Raw genomic sequence first — 17,413 nt, 5'->3', positions numbered from 1 at the left:
TCTATTCATGGTCAAACAGATAGGCTTGACTGCTATGGCCAAGCAGCTCTGTATTTTCTCTCTGGTCTCAAAATATTGGGTGCTGCTTTGACCCAGAACAGTGTTAGGAGAGTTAAATCTCAGAGGCTGTTTATCCCAACTCCTCAGATATTCTAGGCCCGTGGTCAGCAAACTCATTAGTCAGCAGAGCCAAATATCAACAGCACAAGGATTGAAATTTCTTTTGAGAGCCAAATTTTTTAAACTTAAACTGTATAGGTAGGTACATTGTTATTAACTTAATTACAGTACTCCTAAGCTGACCTTTGCTAAAAATGCCGCATGCTATTAAGTCACATGTGGCTCGCAGGCCGACCACTGCTCTAGGCCATGCAGTAAATGTTGTACAATAACCCTTGAACTTTGGCCACTTAGTCATCTTTTTTTTTTCATGTTGAGAAATGAATACATCAGAAGAGAATGCACAGTATATTGAATTTTAAAGATAAAATATAAGTCTTTAAGAAGTTTATCTCTGGGACTCACACTTTAAGCTGGGCCTTCTGATCTCAGGAGACCCTTTTTTTTCCTTCTTTGTTCCTAGAAAAAACTGCTTTTTGGTGGGGGGCAGAGTCAGAGAGAGGGACAGACAGACAGGAAGGGAGAGAGATGAGAAGCATCAATTCTTTGTTGTTCATTGATTGCTTTTTCTTATGTGCCTTGACCACGAGGCTCCAGCAGACTGAGTAACCCCTTGCTCAAGCCAGCGACCTTGGGCTTGAGCCAGCGAACTTGGGCTTCAAGTCAGTGACCTTTGGGCTCAAGCCAGAGACCATGGGGTCGTATCTATGATTCCACACTCACGCCAGTGACCCCTCGCTCAAGCTGGTGAGCCAGTGCTCAAGCAGGATGAGCCCATGCTCAAGCTGGCAACCTTGGGTTTCAAACCTGGGTCCTTCGCGTCCCAGTCCAATGCTTTATCCACAGTGCCACCACCTGGTCAGGCAGACCTGTTTGCATTTGATTATTTATTCATTCACAGCTCAAATAAAATAGTCACTAGCTATCCTTTAAAGAGTTTTGGAACTGTGTAAGAATATACTGAAATACTGGACCTTGAATGAACAATAATTGTTTTCCAGCAAACAGTTATTAAACTACAAGTGTTTGAGAAACCTCAGAGTGGCATCAAGAGGAATTTTCTCTTGGTTTTGAAGAAAGCATATCAGTTACTTTTGAATTGTTTTCATAGATAAACAGTGAATTTTAAGTAATTTCAGCTATGGGAAGAAAAACTTCCTATGCATTAGTGTAGATGGTAAGAGCCGAGCCACTGGCTCAAGGAGCTCTGTTTTAGGCGGGCTTTGGTCCTCGTGTGTGGGTCTCATGCACCAGTGGCCTTGAAAATACAAGAAGGCACTTGAGTTAATGCCTTTGCTATAGAGTAATTGTGGTGGAAATTATGAATTCTTTGTAACTAGGCTTTTTTTTTTAGAGGGAGAGTGAGAAGGGGGTGTGCATAGCAGAAAGCATCAACTCATAGTAATTGCTTCTTCTTATATGTACCTTGACCAGGCAAGTTTGGGGTTTCATACTGGCAACCTCAGCATTCCAGGTCAACACTTTATCCATTGCGCCACCACAAGTCAGGCGTAATTGAAGCTTTAAAAAATATTTTCATCATGATTTATTTATTTATTTATTTTTACTCAAGATGTCAGTTTTCTTTATGGTTAATTCAGTAGAAATATGTTGCTATTACACAGTCTGACCACTGAGTGGAGAAACTTATTTTCATGTTTTGTGTTGAAATCAGAATACTATAATTTGTGGCATAAAGGTATTTCTGTTGAACCAATTTAGCCAAACTTCAAATAAGAAAATTTCAAGTTAGGAAATTTTAAATAAGTTCTTGCATTTAAAAAAATTGATTGATTTTAGAGAAAAAGCAAGGGGAGTGGCAGAGACAGAGATAGAAACAGACATCAATTTGTTCCACTTATTTATGCATTCATTGGTTGAGTCTTATATGTGCCCTGACTGGGGATCGAACCTGTGACCTTAGCGTATTGGGATGATGCTCCAACCAACTGAGCTACCCAGTCAGGGCTTACATCTACTTAAAAAGTTTTATACTTAGTCTCATATACTAATGGAATTAGTAGTAGGAAGAAAGAAAAAAAACAAGGTACATATTTTACTAGCATCATTATCAGCTGTGGAATATAAAGATTCTGACTCTCTTAACTAGCATTTTAGTTTTGTTTCACTGCTAGATTTTGGATAGATGTAAGTCTTGGGGAAAAACAACCCCAACTTCTACCCATGTTTAAAAAAATGATAATGATGCTATGCAGAAGTAAAAAGTAGTTTTACTCAATATTCAGTCATTATTCTTGGCCTATAGAGAAAAAGTTTGACAATATAAAGTAGCATTTTTCTTTGAAAAGTCACATTGGTTAGGAATTGTTGGTTTGATTTTTAACTCTTATTTACTGAATCCAAAAGCCACCACTCAGGTGACAGGCGGGAACCAGGATGTTGGGTTCTAGCCTGGGGGTTAGGTGACCCAGAGGTCACCACAGGTGGAACCCGGAGCTGTGTGCTTCTTGGCTAAGCCAGTGTTTGAAGGATGCTCTCACCCTCCACTTGGTCCATGGTGCCTGCTCCCTTGCAGGCAGAACATCCTGTGAGTCATTAATGCAAACACGGAAACAGTTTTCATACTAGCAGGACACTGAAGTGGCTGGCCTTGGGCCGGCTGTTATGTAAAGGGCATCTGAGGCGAAGGTTGTGGAACAGAGGTCAGACAGGCTCGTCTCTGCCCTCCTGCATCTCCCCGCTCTCGGGAGGGCCTTCCTCCTCCTCCTGTCAGTCTCCATCCCTCTCCCACCTAGCGCTTTCTCCCAAGCTGGCACTGTGTGTTTGGTGGTGGGGGGAGCACTGAACCAGAATCTGGTGTTAACTAAGTGGGTGGTAACCTGGGACTCACTGCTTGACTTCTTTCTAGACCTTAGTTTTCTCACATTTAAAATGGATGGTTTTTCTCCATTTTTCCCGTTACTTGTATCTTCATCAGTCATCTACCCTCTGACTTACAGTTTTCCCCTGCATATTTTCTCATCTTTCCCAAGTTGTATTTCTTTTGCTGTTTCTTCCCTCACCCCCTTCCTCACCTTCTTAAGTAGCTTCTCCTTAACCTCCTCTTCCTCCTGACTTCTCCTTCCTTTCTTTCCCCCTGGCAGCACCCCAGGATCAAATTTCTCTTCCTACCATTGGATGCCCGGGTCAAGAACTGCAGTAGGACGTGGAGGAAGAGGTTTAAATTTTTATACATTGCATGATATTTATGTCCCCCCTCGAAATCGCTTCTTTAGAAAGGAGGAGTCTGTGTGCACCGTGCGTATTGAATTAGTTACTGGGGCCTGTGGGCACTCCATGGCCTCCAGGCGCACTGTAGTGTCTGGCGGCTGAATTGGGGCCAGGTTTTCCCATTTCTGATTCTGGTGAAATTTGTTTTTAAATCTGCCATTTAAAATTTTATTATGTGTAATCTTAGTGGTATATAGCTGAAGTAAACATTACCAACCCCTATTTATTTGGTCAAACATTTGGAATTTTGTCTTTATGATGTTTAGGAAAGGTAGGAAAAAAGGCTTAAGAATGTGAATGAACATCATTAAATGTATGATGATCAGCTAGTATATTGTTAATGAATTGGCTAAGTACCTTTATGGAACAATGAAAAATCCTGTGATCTTCAGTTATTCATTAGTAGAACTTTGGCCGAATATACTTTTTTAACCTCCTTACTCAAGAACGTCTCCGGGCTCTAAAGCAGTATCATCCAATAGAATATATGGGAGCCACATACATAATTTAAAATTTTCTAGTAATATTAAAAGGTAAAAAGATAAAGGCAGGTAAAATTAATTTTAAGAATGTATTTTGTCCTGGCCGGGCATCTCAGTTTGGTTAGAACATCGTCCCAGTATGCCAAGGTTGTGGGTTCATTCGGTCTCCCTGGTCAGGGCACATACAAGAATCAACGAATGAATGCATAAATAAGTGGGACAAGTTGATGTTTCTTTCTATCTCTCTCTTTCTTCCTCACATCAATAAATTTTTAAAAAGAATGTATCTTACTTGACTCAATGTATTCAAAATAATTATCATTTAACATGTATCCTATAGAGTATATAAAAAATTGTGAGATTATTTCACATTCTTTTTTTATCCTAAGTGTATCCTTTTTTACACTGAAATCACATCTTTATTGGTACTAGCCACATTGCAAATATAACCACGTGACTAGTGGCTGTTTGTAATGAACAACACAGTCCTATACTGATGAATAAAATAGTATGTTTTAATTTAAAAATTAATACATTTTGTCTGTGTTAAGTGTGTTTTAGTTTTTTGTTTGTTTTGTTTTTAACAGTTCACTTGAATTTACTATATATTGACTTAACTAAGAGCTGGAAAGAAAATTCCAAGAATGTTTGAATTTTGGCCCTGGCCACGTAGATCAGTGGCTAGAGTGTCATTCTGGCATGCTGTCACAGGTTTGATCCCCAGTCAGGGCACATATGAGGAGCAGCCACTGAGTGCACAGTTAAATGGAACAACTTCCTTTCTCCCGCCCTCCTCCCCTTCCTTACCTCAACTCAATGGTAAAATTTTTTTAAAAGTTTGAATTTTACAATGTTGCAGAATCACACTCTTGAAGTTAAATAAATTGCTCATTATTATATTACTATGTACTATGTAATATAATTATAATGACATTAATAGAATTAATATGGTAACTATTACTATTTGTTCATTATTTGCAGTGCTGAGCAGGCTGCCTCTCTTCCAGAATTGTGAAATATGTTGGGTCATGCCAATATGACAAAGTAAAAACTTTCTGGTAATCAAGTTCTATAAAGCATACATAACCTGCCTATCTTTGGGAAGCTCGTTGATGGTTACAAATACACATAAACTGTTTCCCCTTACATTATTAATTTGTATAAGATTACTTCTCCATATGTAGAGTTGTTTTTATTTCTAAAAGCAAGGATGTGATTGATTTAGAGAATCATTAACTCAATCCCTGTCCTGTGTGATGGAAGCTGCAGTGACCGTCATGTGATTGGGCAGGGCCTGGGACCTATCAGTGTAAACACATGGCATAGCCTGTGCATGCCCTTTCTTATCTCCGTCGAAGAGAAGGGGTTGAGGTGTTTTGAACAAATCTTATTGGTAAAGTCGTGTATATATTGCTTTTTTTTTTTTTAAAGAACCATTTCCTTTCGGTTTAACTCTATTACTGTGTCTGCAAACAGTTTGTCAGCAGAGCAGCTTTCTGTTTTGGTAATTTAGACTTGTATCTTCATCTTTGAAAAAAGACATGCTTTATAAGCTAGTTCAGTTTTAAGATGTTTTACTTAGAAGATGACAGCGAAGATGAGAAGGTTCATGGAGGCTTATTAAGTAAAACCGAAGATGTTTACCATGGGAAGGCCCCTGCTGGTATCCTGGTGAGTTATATCTGCCAATGTCCTGGTCACTTTACCTGCTCGGTCTCGACAGTGCTGAGAAAGGGGTGAGGACCCCCACCAAAAGAAAATGGCCAATGCCTTCTCTTTGGAAAATGTAGTGCCATAGGGATTTTATTACTTTTTAAATGTTAGGTGTAACAGGTATCTTTGCCCACCTGGTCTCCCTCATTCACATGACAGCATCTTTCTACCTTTTTCCATTTATTAGTTAATAACTTTCTGCCTAGGAAAAAAAAAGTTGATGATTTAGACAGAATTTTTTTAAGAACTGGATTTCAAACAAAATGTATCTGGATTTACATTCTCTTTGCATCTAAGTGCAGTAGTTGAGGAATAAAAACATTTAAAAGTTTTAGTTTTTATTATTCTAGTCAAAAATATTTAAACACTAAACCAATATTTTGAAACTGGCATTTTATTCTGATATATGATGGAGAGGTGTGACTGCAGTCTTTTTTCTCCTATGGATGCAAACAAAAAAATGTTTGTAAGCTTGAAATATGTGGGGAAAATGCATATTGTCTGAGGTTTGAAAATATTTTTTTGATTTATGTGTGTGTGTGTGTGTGTGTATTTAATTTAGATGCCTGAGGTTTTTTTTTTAAATCTAGAGTTTCTTCTCTTATAAGATATAAAACAAGTCATATAATCTTAGTGTTAAGTTCTTGAAGTCTGCATTAAGGAAACAAAATCAAGTGACCATTATTTAACTTTGCCTTTAGAATCTTTTCCTTTAAAAATCTGAAATAAATGCAGTGAGTTAGTAAAAGTATTAGAAAATTAAGGGCATGCGTTTTTATGAAAACAAGTGTAAAATAAACAGGATAAAAATTAGTTTCCAAAACCTGTGGCTCATAATCAAGTTGATTTTAGTTGACAAAATTTTTGTCACCTTTTAAAAATTTCCTCACATTTTGTGTGTTTTTGCTTTTGGACCAGTTGGTAAAAGTACTTTTTCAGGGTTTTCAAGAATTGATGGAACTGGACATTGTTTGAATATGGACATCATTTGAATATGAATCTTAGTTGCTACTGAGATGCAATATACTTTTGAAATTTTCATTTTAATAGTAGAGACTCAAGAGTATATGTACACGTGGATTCATGCGCTTCCGTTGTAAAGGTCAGAAAGGAGAATAGTGAACATAGCTGATGTGAAATATTTTAAGAATTCATTTAGTGAGTAGCACTGACACAAGCCACCCACCATTGGAAGAAGTTCTTATACTTCCTGCTTTCTAAAGGGAGGGCAATGAGTGTTTGATTAGGTTGCATTTTATTATCAGTTCCCTTTTATGGTAATGTTAGAACATTGACGTTCCATGGGTTACCTCCCTGCCCCAAGAGAAACTTTGATTTTCTGAATGGCTAGTGTTCAGGACACTGGGTTTGATATCTGCTCAATAAGCTGTACTGATTATATAGGAGTTAGACTTTATAACCTGGGTGTGTGTGTGTATATGATTATCAGGGTCCAGGCCCTCAGTCGCTCCATACTAGTCATAGGCTGTCTGGGCATACCTCTTGTTGGAAGGTGAAAATCTTCATCTTAAAGATGATTGTTTGGAATGTAAATGCATAAATTTAATAATTTATAAAAAAGCTTCCTGTGCTTTGCTAGAAATTGGGAATTTTTAAAGACCATGTTTCTATAATTTCTAAACAAGTGAAAATAAGTCCTTTGTTTGGTAAGGAAAAGGCCAAATTGTTTTATATTCAAATACCCTGAAGTTCCAAATCTGTTTGGCCTTACTTACCCTCACTTATTTTCAGTTACCTTGATTGTATTTTTTAAAATTAGGGCAGAATGTACTACAGGATTTCATAGCCAAATTTGTAATCCTAAGAAAGGCTTCTAGAATTGAGTCTTTCTGTGGTTTAGAGCTGGAAGGGGTCTAGGGGGCATCTTGCACTTCTTGGTAGAGATGAGAACCCCTGTTCCTGAGGCGGAAGTGGGGCGTGACCTTGGTTGGATCCCCACATTTCACCAGCTCAGGACTCCCAAAGCCCAAGGGCAGAGCTTCCCCATCCTGTCCTCTGCTCTCTTAATCTTAATCAAAATATTTGGGCACCTGTGTGTTTGAGTCCCCAAAACTCACTTTTTTCAGGGAGAATTTTGTATTTTATATTATTTACAGCAAAATTTAGTAACATAAACAGTGGCGGAACAGAACGAGTCAGCCCGTAGGTGGAGTGTGTGTGGCTTGGGGCCGTGTGCTTTATACTGAGTTAGGAAACCCTCGTGGGGGCACCCCCTTCTCAGCACATTTGTCATTGCTCCTTGCTGCCCGAAATCCTCAAGCAGAACTTGGTGGATGGCTCCAAAACCAAACACTTTCCTTCAACCCAGCATGGACAGTGTTCACAGAACTGGTTAAATACTTAGTTGCATAGAATTTTATTTCCTCACAGAAGTGTGGTGCTGTTACTAAGTTAGGCAGTTTGGGGGAGTAAATTCTGTTAGAAGCTTTGTGTTTACACAAGTTGTTTGCCTCTTTTCATCCTAATGTCCCAGGTGAGCTCAGGAATTTGGGGAAGAGTAACTTAGAGGCTGTGGTGAGAATTATGTCTAGGCTGTTTGAAAATTATTATCCATTTTTATATTTATGCCCTCATCTGTTTTCAGAAAGAAAGACTTGCAGATAAGATACAATTAAAAACACGTGTACGTATATGCAACTGCTTCACAGAGTACATGACTAAACAATTTAAAGGAAACAAAATTGTCTTCATTCAGCAAATGTTTATCACACTGAGTCTGCTAGAGGCTCACAAAGTTTTTGGTTTGCATTTATTAAAATGGCTGAATTATTTACTGCTCTGATTTGGTAAGTAACATAACTGGACAGATATCTAGCGGATGGCTATATAAATATTTATACTACCTCTTTTAGTTTGCCCAGATACTTGGTCCTAATTATATACTCTCAGATAGCTGAACTACTTCACTCAGGTGATTAGGAAAAGCCCAGTATTATAGATCTGATCCAGTTGCTGGTCAGTCAGTTTTTTGCATAGGTAATAAGTTATCATCCCATCGCTGTCTTTAGGCATCTCAAAAACTAGGTGTAGGTCTAGTCTAGAGGATTTGGGCAAACTAAACAAGCTGGTTGGCATGACATTCAGTTAGAAGTTTAATGTGCTCGTAGCTGTATCTATTACACAAAGATTGACTAAGTAATTGCTTAGTAGTTTTCATGCTTACTTGCATTTCTAAAAATATTTTTAATTGAATTTATTGGGGTGACTCTAGTTAACATAATTAATACAGCTTAGGTGTCCAATTCTACAACATATCTCTGTACACTATATTGTGTGTTCACTCCCAGTTGCATTTTAAAATCATTTTACTTCTGTGTTTCTTTCTAGTCTCCAGTCAGGTTCAGTGTTCCCTGTAACATTTATGATCTGTCACCTCATGTACAAATAGATTAGAACTGAGCATATTGTAGTCATGACAGGAAAAGCTATCGGAAGGCTTCATTGAAAGGCATTATTCTGCAATTTGAAATAATGAAGGGAGAAGCAGTGCAGAGAACTGAGGGAATGAGATCCATTAAATTTTATAGAGCTGCGGTAGTTTGCAACAAGTTTGGTCACAGGAACGATGCGGGGGTTGAGAAGAGTCATTGAGGGCCCTAGTGTACTGCTTTCTGCTTTAGGATTTACCTAAAAAACAAAATTTTGTTATGTATAGTGAAATCTAAAGATAGGTGTAAAATTGAGTATTTTGTTTCCCTTGCTCTGTATCAATTCTGTTGCTGAAGAAAACAAATATTCAGTTACTTACTGAGCATTTGGAAAATGAAACTATTGCTACCTGCCATTTACCTTGAAGGCTGTGCCTTACCGAATTTCAATGTTGGGCATTTTCCTGTAAGTAGATTGACTAGGAGGAAATGATAACATAAATTTTCTCTCACTTTCTGAGAGAGAGAGAGAAAGGAAGAGAAGGAGAGAGAGAGACAGGCTCATCAATTTGCTCCTGTATGTGCCCTGAACCAGGGATCGAACCAACAACCTCTGTGCTTCAGGACAATTCTCCACCCAACTTAGCTGTCAGGCAAGGGCCAGAATATTTATAAAGGAATTCTTTTTTTTTTGTTTTTTTTTTTCTTTCATTTTTCTGAAGCTGGAAACAGGGAGAGACAGTCAGACTATCGCATGCGCCCGACCGGGATCCACCCGGCACGCCCACCAGGGGTGACGCTCTGCCCACAGAGAGGAAAGCGCGGCGGAGGGGTGGAGAAGCAAATGGGCGCTTCTCCTGTGTGCCCTGGCCGGGAATCGAACCCGGGTCCTCCGCACGCTAGGCCGACGCTCTACCGCTGAGCCAACCGGCCAGGGCTATAAAGGAATTCTTGACAGAACAACTGTCAGTCCTAGAATTTATCTTATAAAATGATCAGGTCAGCTGTTTGTTCAGTAAAGTGTATAAAATTCAAAGTCTGTTAAGTTTGGATCAGATGTTAAGATAATAGATAATGTCTTGAGACTAGGATACATAGTTCAGTCCTTAACAATTTGGTTTTCTCAACAAGCTTAGTGAGGACCGGGAAGTCAGAGTTTGTGCAATAGAGACTGGAAGTAGTCCTCAGATCTGGATGTCCGTCAGAGTCAATGGATAACAGATCCTCAAGACTCTACATCCAGGAAACTACATTCTCAACCGCCTAAACTTGATTCTATTGTAGATGCCCCAAAGCCTGCTCTGAGAAATACTGACCTGCAGAGGTCCTTCCCAGTTTTCTTCACTTAACTGAAAAAAAAGAGGTTGATTAGACATAGAACAATCGCTGGCTCTACCTGCAAACCTTGGAGGTGATGGAGTTGCTCTTATTAGAAAGCTGGATCACAATTTACAGGGAATTGACCAGAACCCTAAATTCTCCAAAGAATACCTCATTATGGCAAAATCTTAGTCTTTCAGGAAGAAGTCTTCTGGGTCCAGATGCTAGATCAGAAGGAATTTCTATAACTCCTCTCCACATTTTCTCTGAATAAAGACACAGGAGAGCACCAAAAGGTTCACCCCTTCTTGTAGTCCATTTTATGACAGACTGATATTGGAAGTAGCAAGAATAGGCACGAAATTTCATCAGAGATCTCTTGCTTTTACATGAAGCTGTGCTTCTTTAACATGGCTCATCTTCATTATTAGTTATTAAACTTTTAAAAAGATCCAAGGGAATTTGCATTTTAGAAACTGTCCAGGATGATTTTCATGTATACAAAATTTTGAACCAATGGAATAAACAATATTCTTGATAGAAAGTTCCCCACCGGCCCTGGCCAGTTGGCTCAGTGGTAGAGTGTCGGCCTGGCGTGCAGGAGTCCCAGGTTCGATTCCTGGCCAGGGCACACAGGGGAAGTGCCCATCTGCTTCTCCACCCCTCCCCTCTCCTTCCTCTCTGTCTCTCTCTTCCCCTCCCGCAGCCGAGGCTCCATTGGAGCAAGGTTGGCCCAGGCGCTGGGGATGGCTCTGTGGCCTCTGCCTCAGGTGCTAGAATGGCTCTGGTTGCAGCAGAGCAATGCCCCAGATGGGCAGAGCATCGCCCCTGGTGGGCGTGCCGGGTGGATCCCGGTCGGGCGCATGCGGGTGTCTGTCTGATGGCCTCCCCGTTTCCAACTTCAGAAAAATACAAAAAAAAGAAAAAGAAAGTTCCCCACCAAATCTATCCTTTTTATTTCCATGTCTAAGTTGCTTTGATCATTCATTTAACAATATTTACTGCATCCCAATTATATGCAAGATGTATTTCTAGCTCTATGTCTAGAAATTGTGGCATGATCCTAACCAACTGCTTTCTTTTCATTACATCTGCCCTGGGCTGGTCATTGGGTCTTGCTGAGTCTCAGTTCCCTCTGCACCTCTGCCTTTACAGTGTGCCATCTCTTGCTTGAATTGGTTATAGGAGCTTCTGATGTGGTCCCTGCTTATAGTCTTCTCTTCAATTCATCCTACCTACTCCCAAGTCATCGTGTCACTTCCCTGACCACAGCCACTGCCCACTGACCATGGGATGCAGTTGAGGCATGGGTCCAAGACCTTTCATCGTCTCTCACCTTTGCCTCGTACTCAGCATGCACTTTCCACGTGCTCTTCTCTCCGCCTGGGACTGCCCGCTGGGCCTGACACTTCTCACACACTTTTACACTGCTTCCCGAAGCCTCCCTTGCCTCTCCCGTGCAGCGTTTTTCTTCTTTCTCTAGTCCTCTCAGAAGTCGCCAGACTAGCATTAGCACAGGAATTATGTAAGTTAAATTTTTATGTCCCTTTCTCTTGTTAGACCCAGGGACCTCTCAGAGAAGGAGGGCGGGATGTTGTTTATCTTTATATTATGAGGCCTCACTGTGGTACCGGGCATGAGGCAGATGCTCAGTTTTGTTTGACTGCCTTAAAGTCCTGTCAGAAACACGTCAGTATAATGGACATTTTGACAGACGGATTATAAATTTCCTGTTGTGTGTCTTGAACGATTTACCCAGTCATCTTACATAATTGTTTCTGAATTAAAGCTTCAGAGGTGTTACATTGAAAGACCTTTGCTGAGACAAAAAGGCTGTCTGGAGAACTTGGTATATTCATGAAGTTTGCTTGGAGTTTTGGTTTTGTTTTACAGATTCTGTAGATGGGGAACTCAAATGGTCCTAGCAAAAGCCACCCTGTGCTGTGGGGCAGAGACCCGCCACGTTCCTGAGTGGATGTTTGGGGCTGTGTGGCTGTCAGCATTTCCTCAAGGATTTTGGCTCCAAGGAGATCAAGTGAAGCTTAATGAACCACCTGTTTTGTGAAGCTCCTGGGATTGGGAACTGTCTTCCTGATTGAGGACAAGGACTATTTCTTGTGCTACTATTTTCTGTTTCTTATTTTAAAAAGCAAATATTAAAAGGCAGCTGATATAAAATAAGAAAAATTAAACAAGTTTGCATTCTGCTGTGATGGGAAAAAGAGAAAAGTAAGAGTTACAAAGTAAGCCATTTAGTTGACTGTAAGTGGCCAAGAGTGGCTTCTCCAGGAAGGCTGGGGTTTTCAGCGTAGCATCAGCTGTCTGTGGCACTGTTTGCTGCTTGCTCAGAGACAACACTTGTATTGAATAGTTCTCTGTTCCATATGTCCACCTAACCTGTAACCACTTTTAGGTCATTGTGATCCCCAAAGTGTCTGCTGGGTGCATGGTAAGTGTTTAAAAATGTCTAGCCTGAGTTCGCCCCACAGGATGTGGGCACCTCTGAGGACTTGCACCTCCTGCTCTCCCGGAGCAGAGACTTGCAGCAGGTGCTGCTGTGCATGCCATTGCTCCTTTCATCACCCGTTTGTAAGGAAGTCAGGTTCTCAGCCAGGCTAAGTGACACCCTACTCTAGGGGACTCTGGAATCCTTGGAGAGCTATAGGGACTTAAGTTCAGCCTGACTCAGATCTCTTGTCCTCAGGGACACCAGCTGATCTTGAGAGTCCAACGATTGAAGACATCGCGTGGGCAGTAGCAGGAAGGTTGGGACCCTGAGTCACAGCGGAGCTGCATTCTAGTGAATAGTAGTGGGAAGTAAAACATCTTGTCTCAGTCTAAATATAAAATGAAATGAATAATATCTGCCTTACATAACGGAATTTCTCTTTTTGAAGATCAAATGAAATATGTTTGAGAAAAGTTCTTAAAAAATAGTGCTACTCAAATGCAGAATGTAAGCTTGGATGCCTGGAGGAGTTTGGTCAAGTAGCATGGGTGTAAGCTGGAATGTTATGAGGTAAGAGTGTTCTGGTGTTTGTGCCTGAAGTATCTAGAAGTATTGTTGCTTTATAGCACATTTCCTCATATCTGCAAGCAGGTTAGATGGAATGTTGAGGGCAATTTCTTAGATAAAAGCTGTCCAGAAGTCCGGATCACATGAGGTCTCCGAGGAAGTTCACTTCCTAACATTGAACCTCTGGGTTAGCAGAAGCGTTAGTAGGCAGTGCTAACTCTCATAGCAGTATGTGGAAGAGGCTTGGAAGACGGGTTGGCTTCTTTGGACTCTTTAATCATGTTTATGTGGCCAGGGTAGTATTAAGTAAAAATAACACTCCAGTTCCTAAAGAAATCTGGAGTTCTTGTGCTCTGTGTGCATGAGCCTGAAAATGAGGGCTGGAATCCCTATGAAATCCTTCAGCTCCGTGGTGCTCTGTCTGTATGGACATCTGTGTCAGTCTGCTTTCTGATTATGTATTCCATCTTTGCTTTTTCTCTGAGATTCCACTTGCAGCAAGGAATCTGCGGGTTTTGTCATGGTTAGAGCATTTCTGTCACTTAGAGATTCAGGGAAGGTCATAGGCTCTAGAATCAGACTTGAATTCAAGTATCTTTCAACCTTACCACTTAGTGTGGTGACCTTGGACACTTCTGAACCTCAGTTTACTCATAAATGGAAACACTTATGCCAAACTTAGGGGTAGTTGTGAAGATTACATGAGATACTGTTCAAGTTATTACAGCAATTGATACACATGGACATGTAACAACTGTGGTGGTGGGTTTGTTAGTAGTTCCGCTAACTACATATAGTAACACTAGTATAGAATATGTATATGAAAGTAAATTTAAAACTCAGGAAACAGATTTTGGTGATATGTATAAAGGAGCAGTTTAGACTATACTTATTTTGTATCGATAACAATTTAAAAACTGTAATATTTTAATAGCTACCTGTATCTTTATAGTTACTCTTTTCTTTCACAAACATTATTTTTGATTGAACATATCACCTTTAAATAACTTGGGGCAGTTTTTGAGGAGAGAGATCCGTATTTGAACCTATTTACTGATGCGTTTCAGTTATAGATCTCTGCTACATACCGGGACAATTTACTTTAGTTTCTCTGGTTCTCAGGTGAAGTTGCTAAGCAAAGCTTCAAGCTTTTGATAAATATTGAATCTTGAAAGCCACTTATTTATTCCAGGCACTAAAGTATGTTTAAAATATTTAATAATAAAAATCTGATTATAGGCACCATTGAATTTCCTATATGAAGAACTATTTGGTCTATTGAATTTTATGCACAAACGGCCATTTGGCTTCCAATAACTATTTTAGTTGATTGCCACATACTGATTTTTTTTTTTTTTTTTTTTAGTTTAATGAATTTAGTAATTGCCTCCCAGGTCTATCTCTGCCATTTTGCCTAGCTTTGAATATCTCATTTAAAGAAAGACATGGACAGTTCTCTTAGTTGGTTACTAAAGTGAAAGTAAATAGTCATTTCAGATATTTTAAGGAATAAGAATGCTTAGCCCAGAATAGATGAGACCTAGTTGTGGTTGTACAATAAACTCTGGCGTGGAGTGGTGTCATTTAGAAGAGGGTAGTACGTAAGTCATTGTGATTTCTGGTGGACATAGTAACTAGGACTGTCAGATACTGTTGTGAACTTCTTGGTGAAAGGAGTGTCTCTGTCACCTGGAAGTATTCCCAAACTGAAAAGCAGTGTACCATGTGTTGTTAAAGAAGATACTAGTCTTAGCGCAGGCTGCTGTGACATGGTACCATGGACTGTGTGGTTTATACAATGGACATTTATTTCTCACAGTTTTGGAGTTTGGGAAGTCCAAGATCAATGTACTGGCAGATTCATTTTCCAGTGAGAGCCCTCTTCCTGGCTGTAGACAACTACCTTCTCATGTGTGCTCATCTGGTGGGTGGAGGGAGAGTGCATTCTGGTTTGGTCTTCTCCATGTAAAGACATTGATTCCATCATGGGAGAATCAGTGTTCTCATGACCTCACATAAATTTCATTACCTCCCGAAGACCCCATTTCTAGGGTTAAGGCTTTAACATATGAATTTGGGGGTTGGGGAAAGAAACATTCAGTCCATAACAATCCTTAGCCTTTCTAAGCCTCGATTTTATTATCTTTAAAAATAGAAATAATGCTAACCTACAAGGTGGTTCTGAGCTGATAATGCTTGTATAAGCTTAAGAAGTCAGTACATAGTAAGCTCTCAAAGTAGTTGCTGCTACTGTGATGATTTTAACTTGACCATGTTTCAAGATGTGCCAGAAGCATTTTTGGTATTTGTTGCAAGACTGTGCTGGATAAATTCTTCCAATTCTAAGAATCAGCAAATGGACTTTAATGTTCTTCTTTGTGCTCATAAGCCTGAAGGTTAGGGTGCTGCTCTGTGAATATCTCCACGGTGCTCTGTCTGTGTGGGCATCTTTGTGTCAGTCAGCTTTCTAATTAGGTAGTGTCTTTACTTTCTCTCTGAATTTTCATGTCTCATTCTGCATCCTTCTCCATTGGTCTCTGTCACTCTTTGTTCTTGAATTTATTTTCTCTTCTCTTTGATCTCTTTTTCTTATCATTCACTATAAAATATGATGAATAGTTTACAATGTACATTACTTTGCTATTTTTTTTTCATCTTAGTTATATTTCAAAAGCTAGTATCTTGCTGTGTTACATAATCATCTGTCTTTCCTGCCCCTGCACAGAGTCCCACTCTCCCAGTCTATGACCAGGACAGGCTGGTGTCAGAGACCTGACTTTGTCCTCACTGGACTTTATTATGGCTAGTGCTGGGCTGGGCATATAGGGATAAAGTCTCACGGTGCTTGGTTCTACCTAAAGAGGAAGCTGTTTAAGGTATCATGCATGCAATGACCAACTGCTTTTCCCTCAGACAGAACCATGAAGAAGCCCCCTCTCCCAGCCTGGTTGGGGTGCCCCACCTAGCAGAATTGTGCCCCTCATTCCCAGGGTGTAGTGAACCTCTCTTTATTTTTGTTTTCCCAGCCTTCATAATGTAAACAGAACTGTTTGTATCTGCTGAGAGAAAATCAGTCATTTGACAGACTGTATTTTTCTACATTTAGCAACTGGCATTTACACAATAGACTTTCTTGTATAACAGCACATTCTTCAACCATGGTAATTAAAATCATCTTGAATAGATGTACAATAGTTACACTTAATTACGGATTCTATGCTCTAGTTGAAAATAAGCTTATTGTACATTTAGCTTATAAGACTTGCTTATGGCTGAATGTAGATGCATAAAAGTTACCATTTTCAGTTTCTTTTAAGAAAAGGTCTATTTAATTAGATATGTTATTTTTTAAATTTGTAACAAAACTCATTTCAAAATTGCCACCGTCAGTCAGGCAATAATACAAGGTTTGACTACATGGGTGCTGTTTGCTTGATTAATGTGCGTGTTGGGAAAGCAAAAAGCATGATGCGAACGAGTATTAATTACAGACTGAAAATTCCGGTGGCTGTTTTAGGTTGCCGAAAAATACTTGTAGTACAAGAGTGAAAAAACTACACAAGACAAAATTTTATTTCACTTCTGTTTTCAGAGATAATCTTAACACATAAAAATTGTACACTGTGACTCCAGAAGTCACAAACAAGATGTTCTCTTGTCCTCTAAATTAGTTGTACTTTTATGAAACAAAATTTAATGAGATATTTATGTGGCACATCACCTGAAAAGATGTTTCACATCATTAGCCATTAGAGACATGCAAATTAAAAAACAATATCTTTGCACACCTGTCATCATGGCTAAAATAAAAAACAGTAACAATGCCAAATGCTGGCCAAGAAGGTGGAGAAACTGCACCTCTCAGACCTTGCTGGTATGAATATAAAATGGTACAGCAGCTCTGGAGGCAGGGTCTTGAAAAATGAAACACGCAGTTCCCATTCAGTCCAGCAGCCATGTTCCTGGGTGTTTACCTCAGTTAACTGAAAAAAAATTTTTATTAGAAACCTATACAGGAATGCTTATAGCAGTTTTCTTTGTTAACAGCCAAAAACAAAAAGCTTAACTGTTCCTTCACAGGTTAAATAAAATGTAGTACATCCATACCATGGAATACTACTTTACAATAAAAAGGAACAAAC

The 17,413-nt window shown here is 39.5% G+C and overlaps 1 protein-coding gene across 2 annotated transcripts in view; it reads left to right on the top strand.

Moving 5' to 3' along the window:
- The window catches only part of LPIN2 (lipin 2), an 88,075-nt gene that overhangs the window by 25,158 nt on the left and 45,504 nt on the right, over positions 1 to 17,413 (top strand). The window contains exon 1 of one of the 2 annotated variants that reach the window (XM_066353519.1): positions 5,262 to 5,504. The exons of the other annotated variant lie outside the window; for it this stretch is intronic. Coding sequence (XP_066209616.1) covers positions 5,403 to 5,504 — 102 coding nt within the window. The 5' untranslated portion in view covers positions 5,262 to 5,402. Of the gene's footprint in view, positions 1 to 5,261; positions 5,505 to 17,413 lie in introns of those variants that run through there. 2 annotated transcript variants of the gene reach the window in all.

This window comes from Saccopteryx leptura, chromosome 11, assembly GCF_036850995.1.
Source record: "Saccopteryx leptura isolate mSacLep1 chromosome 11, mSacLep1_pri_phased_curated, whole genome shotgun sequence".
Taxonomy (NCBI): domain Eukaryota; kingdom Metazoa; phylum Chordata; class Mammalia; order Chiroptera; family Emballonuridae; genus Saccopteryx; species Saccopteryx leptura.
The sequence above is the reverse complement of the archived record's forward strand: the minus strand, read 5'-3'. Positions and strand labels throughout refer to the sequence as shown.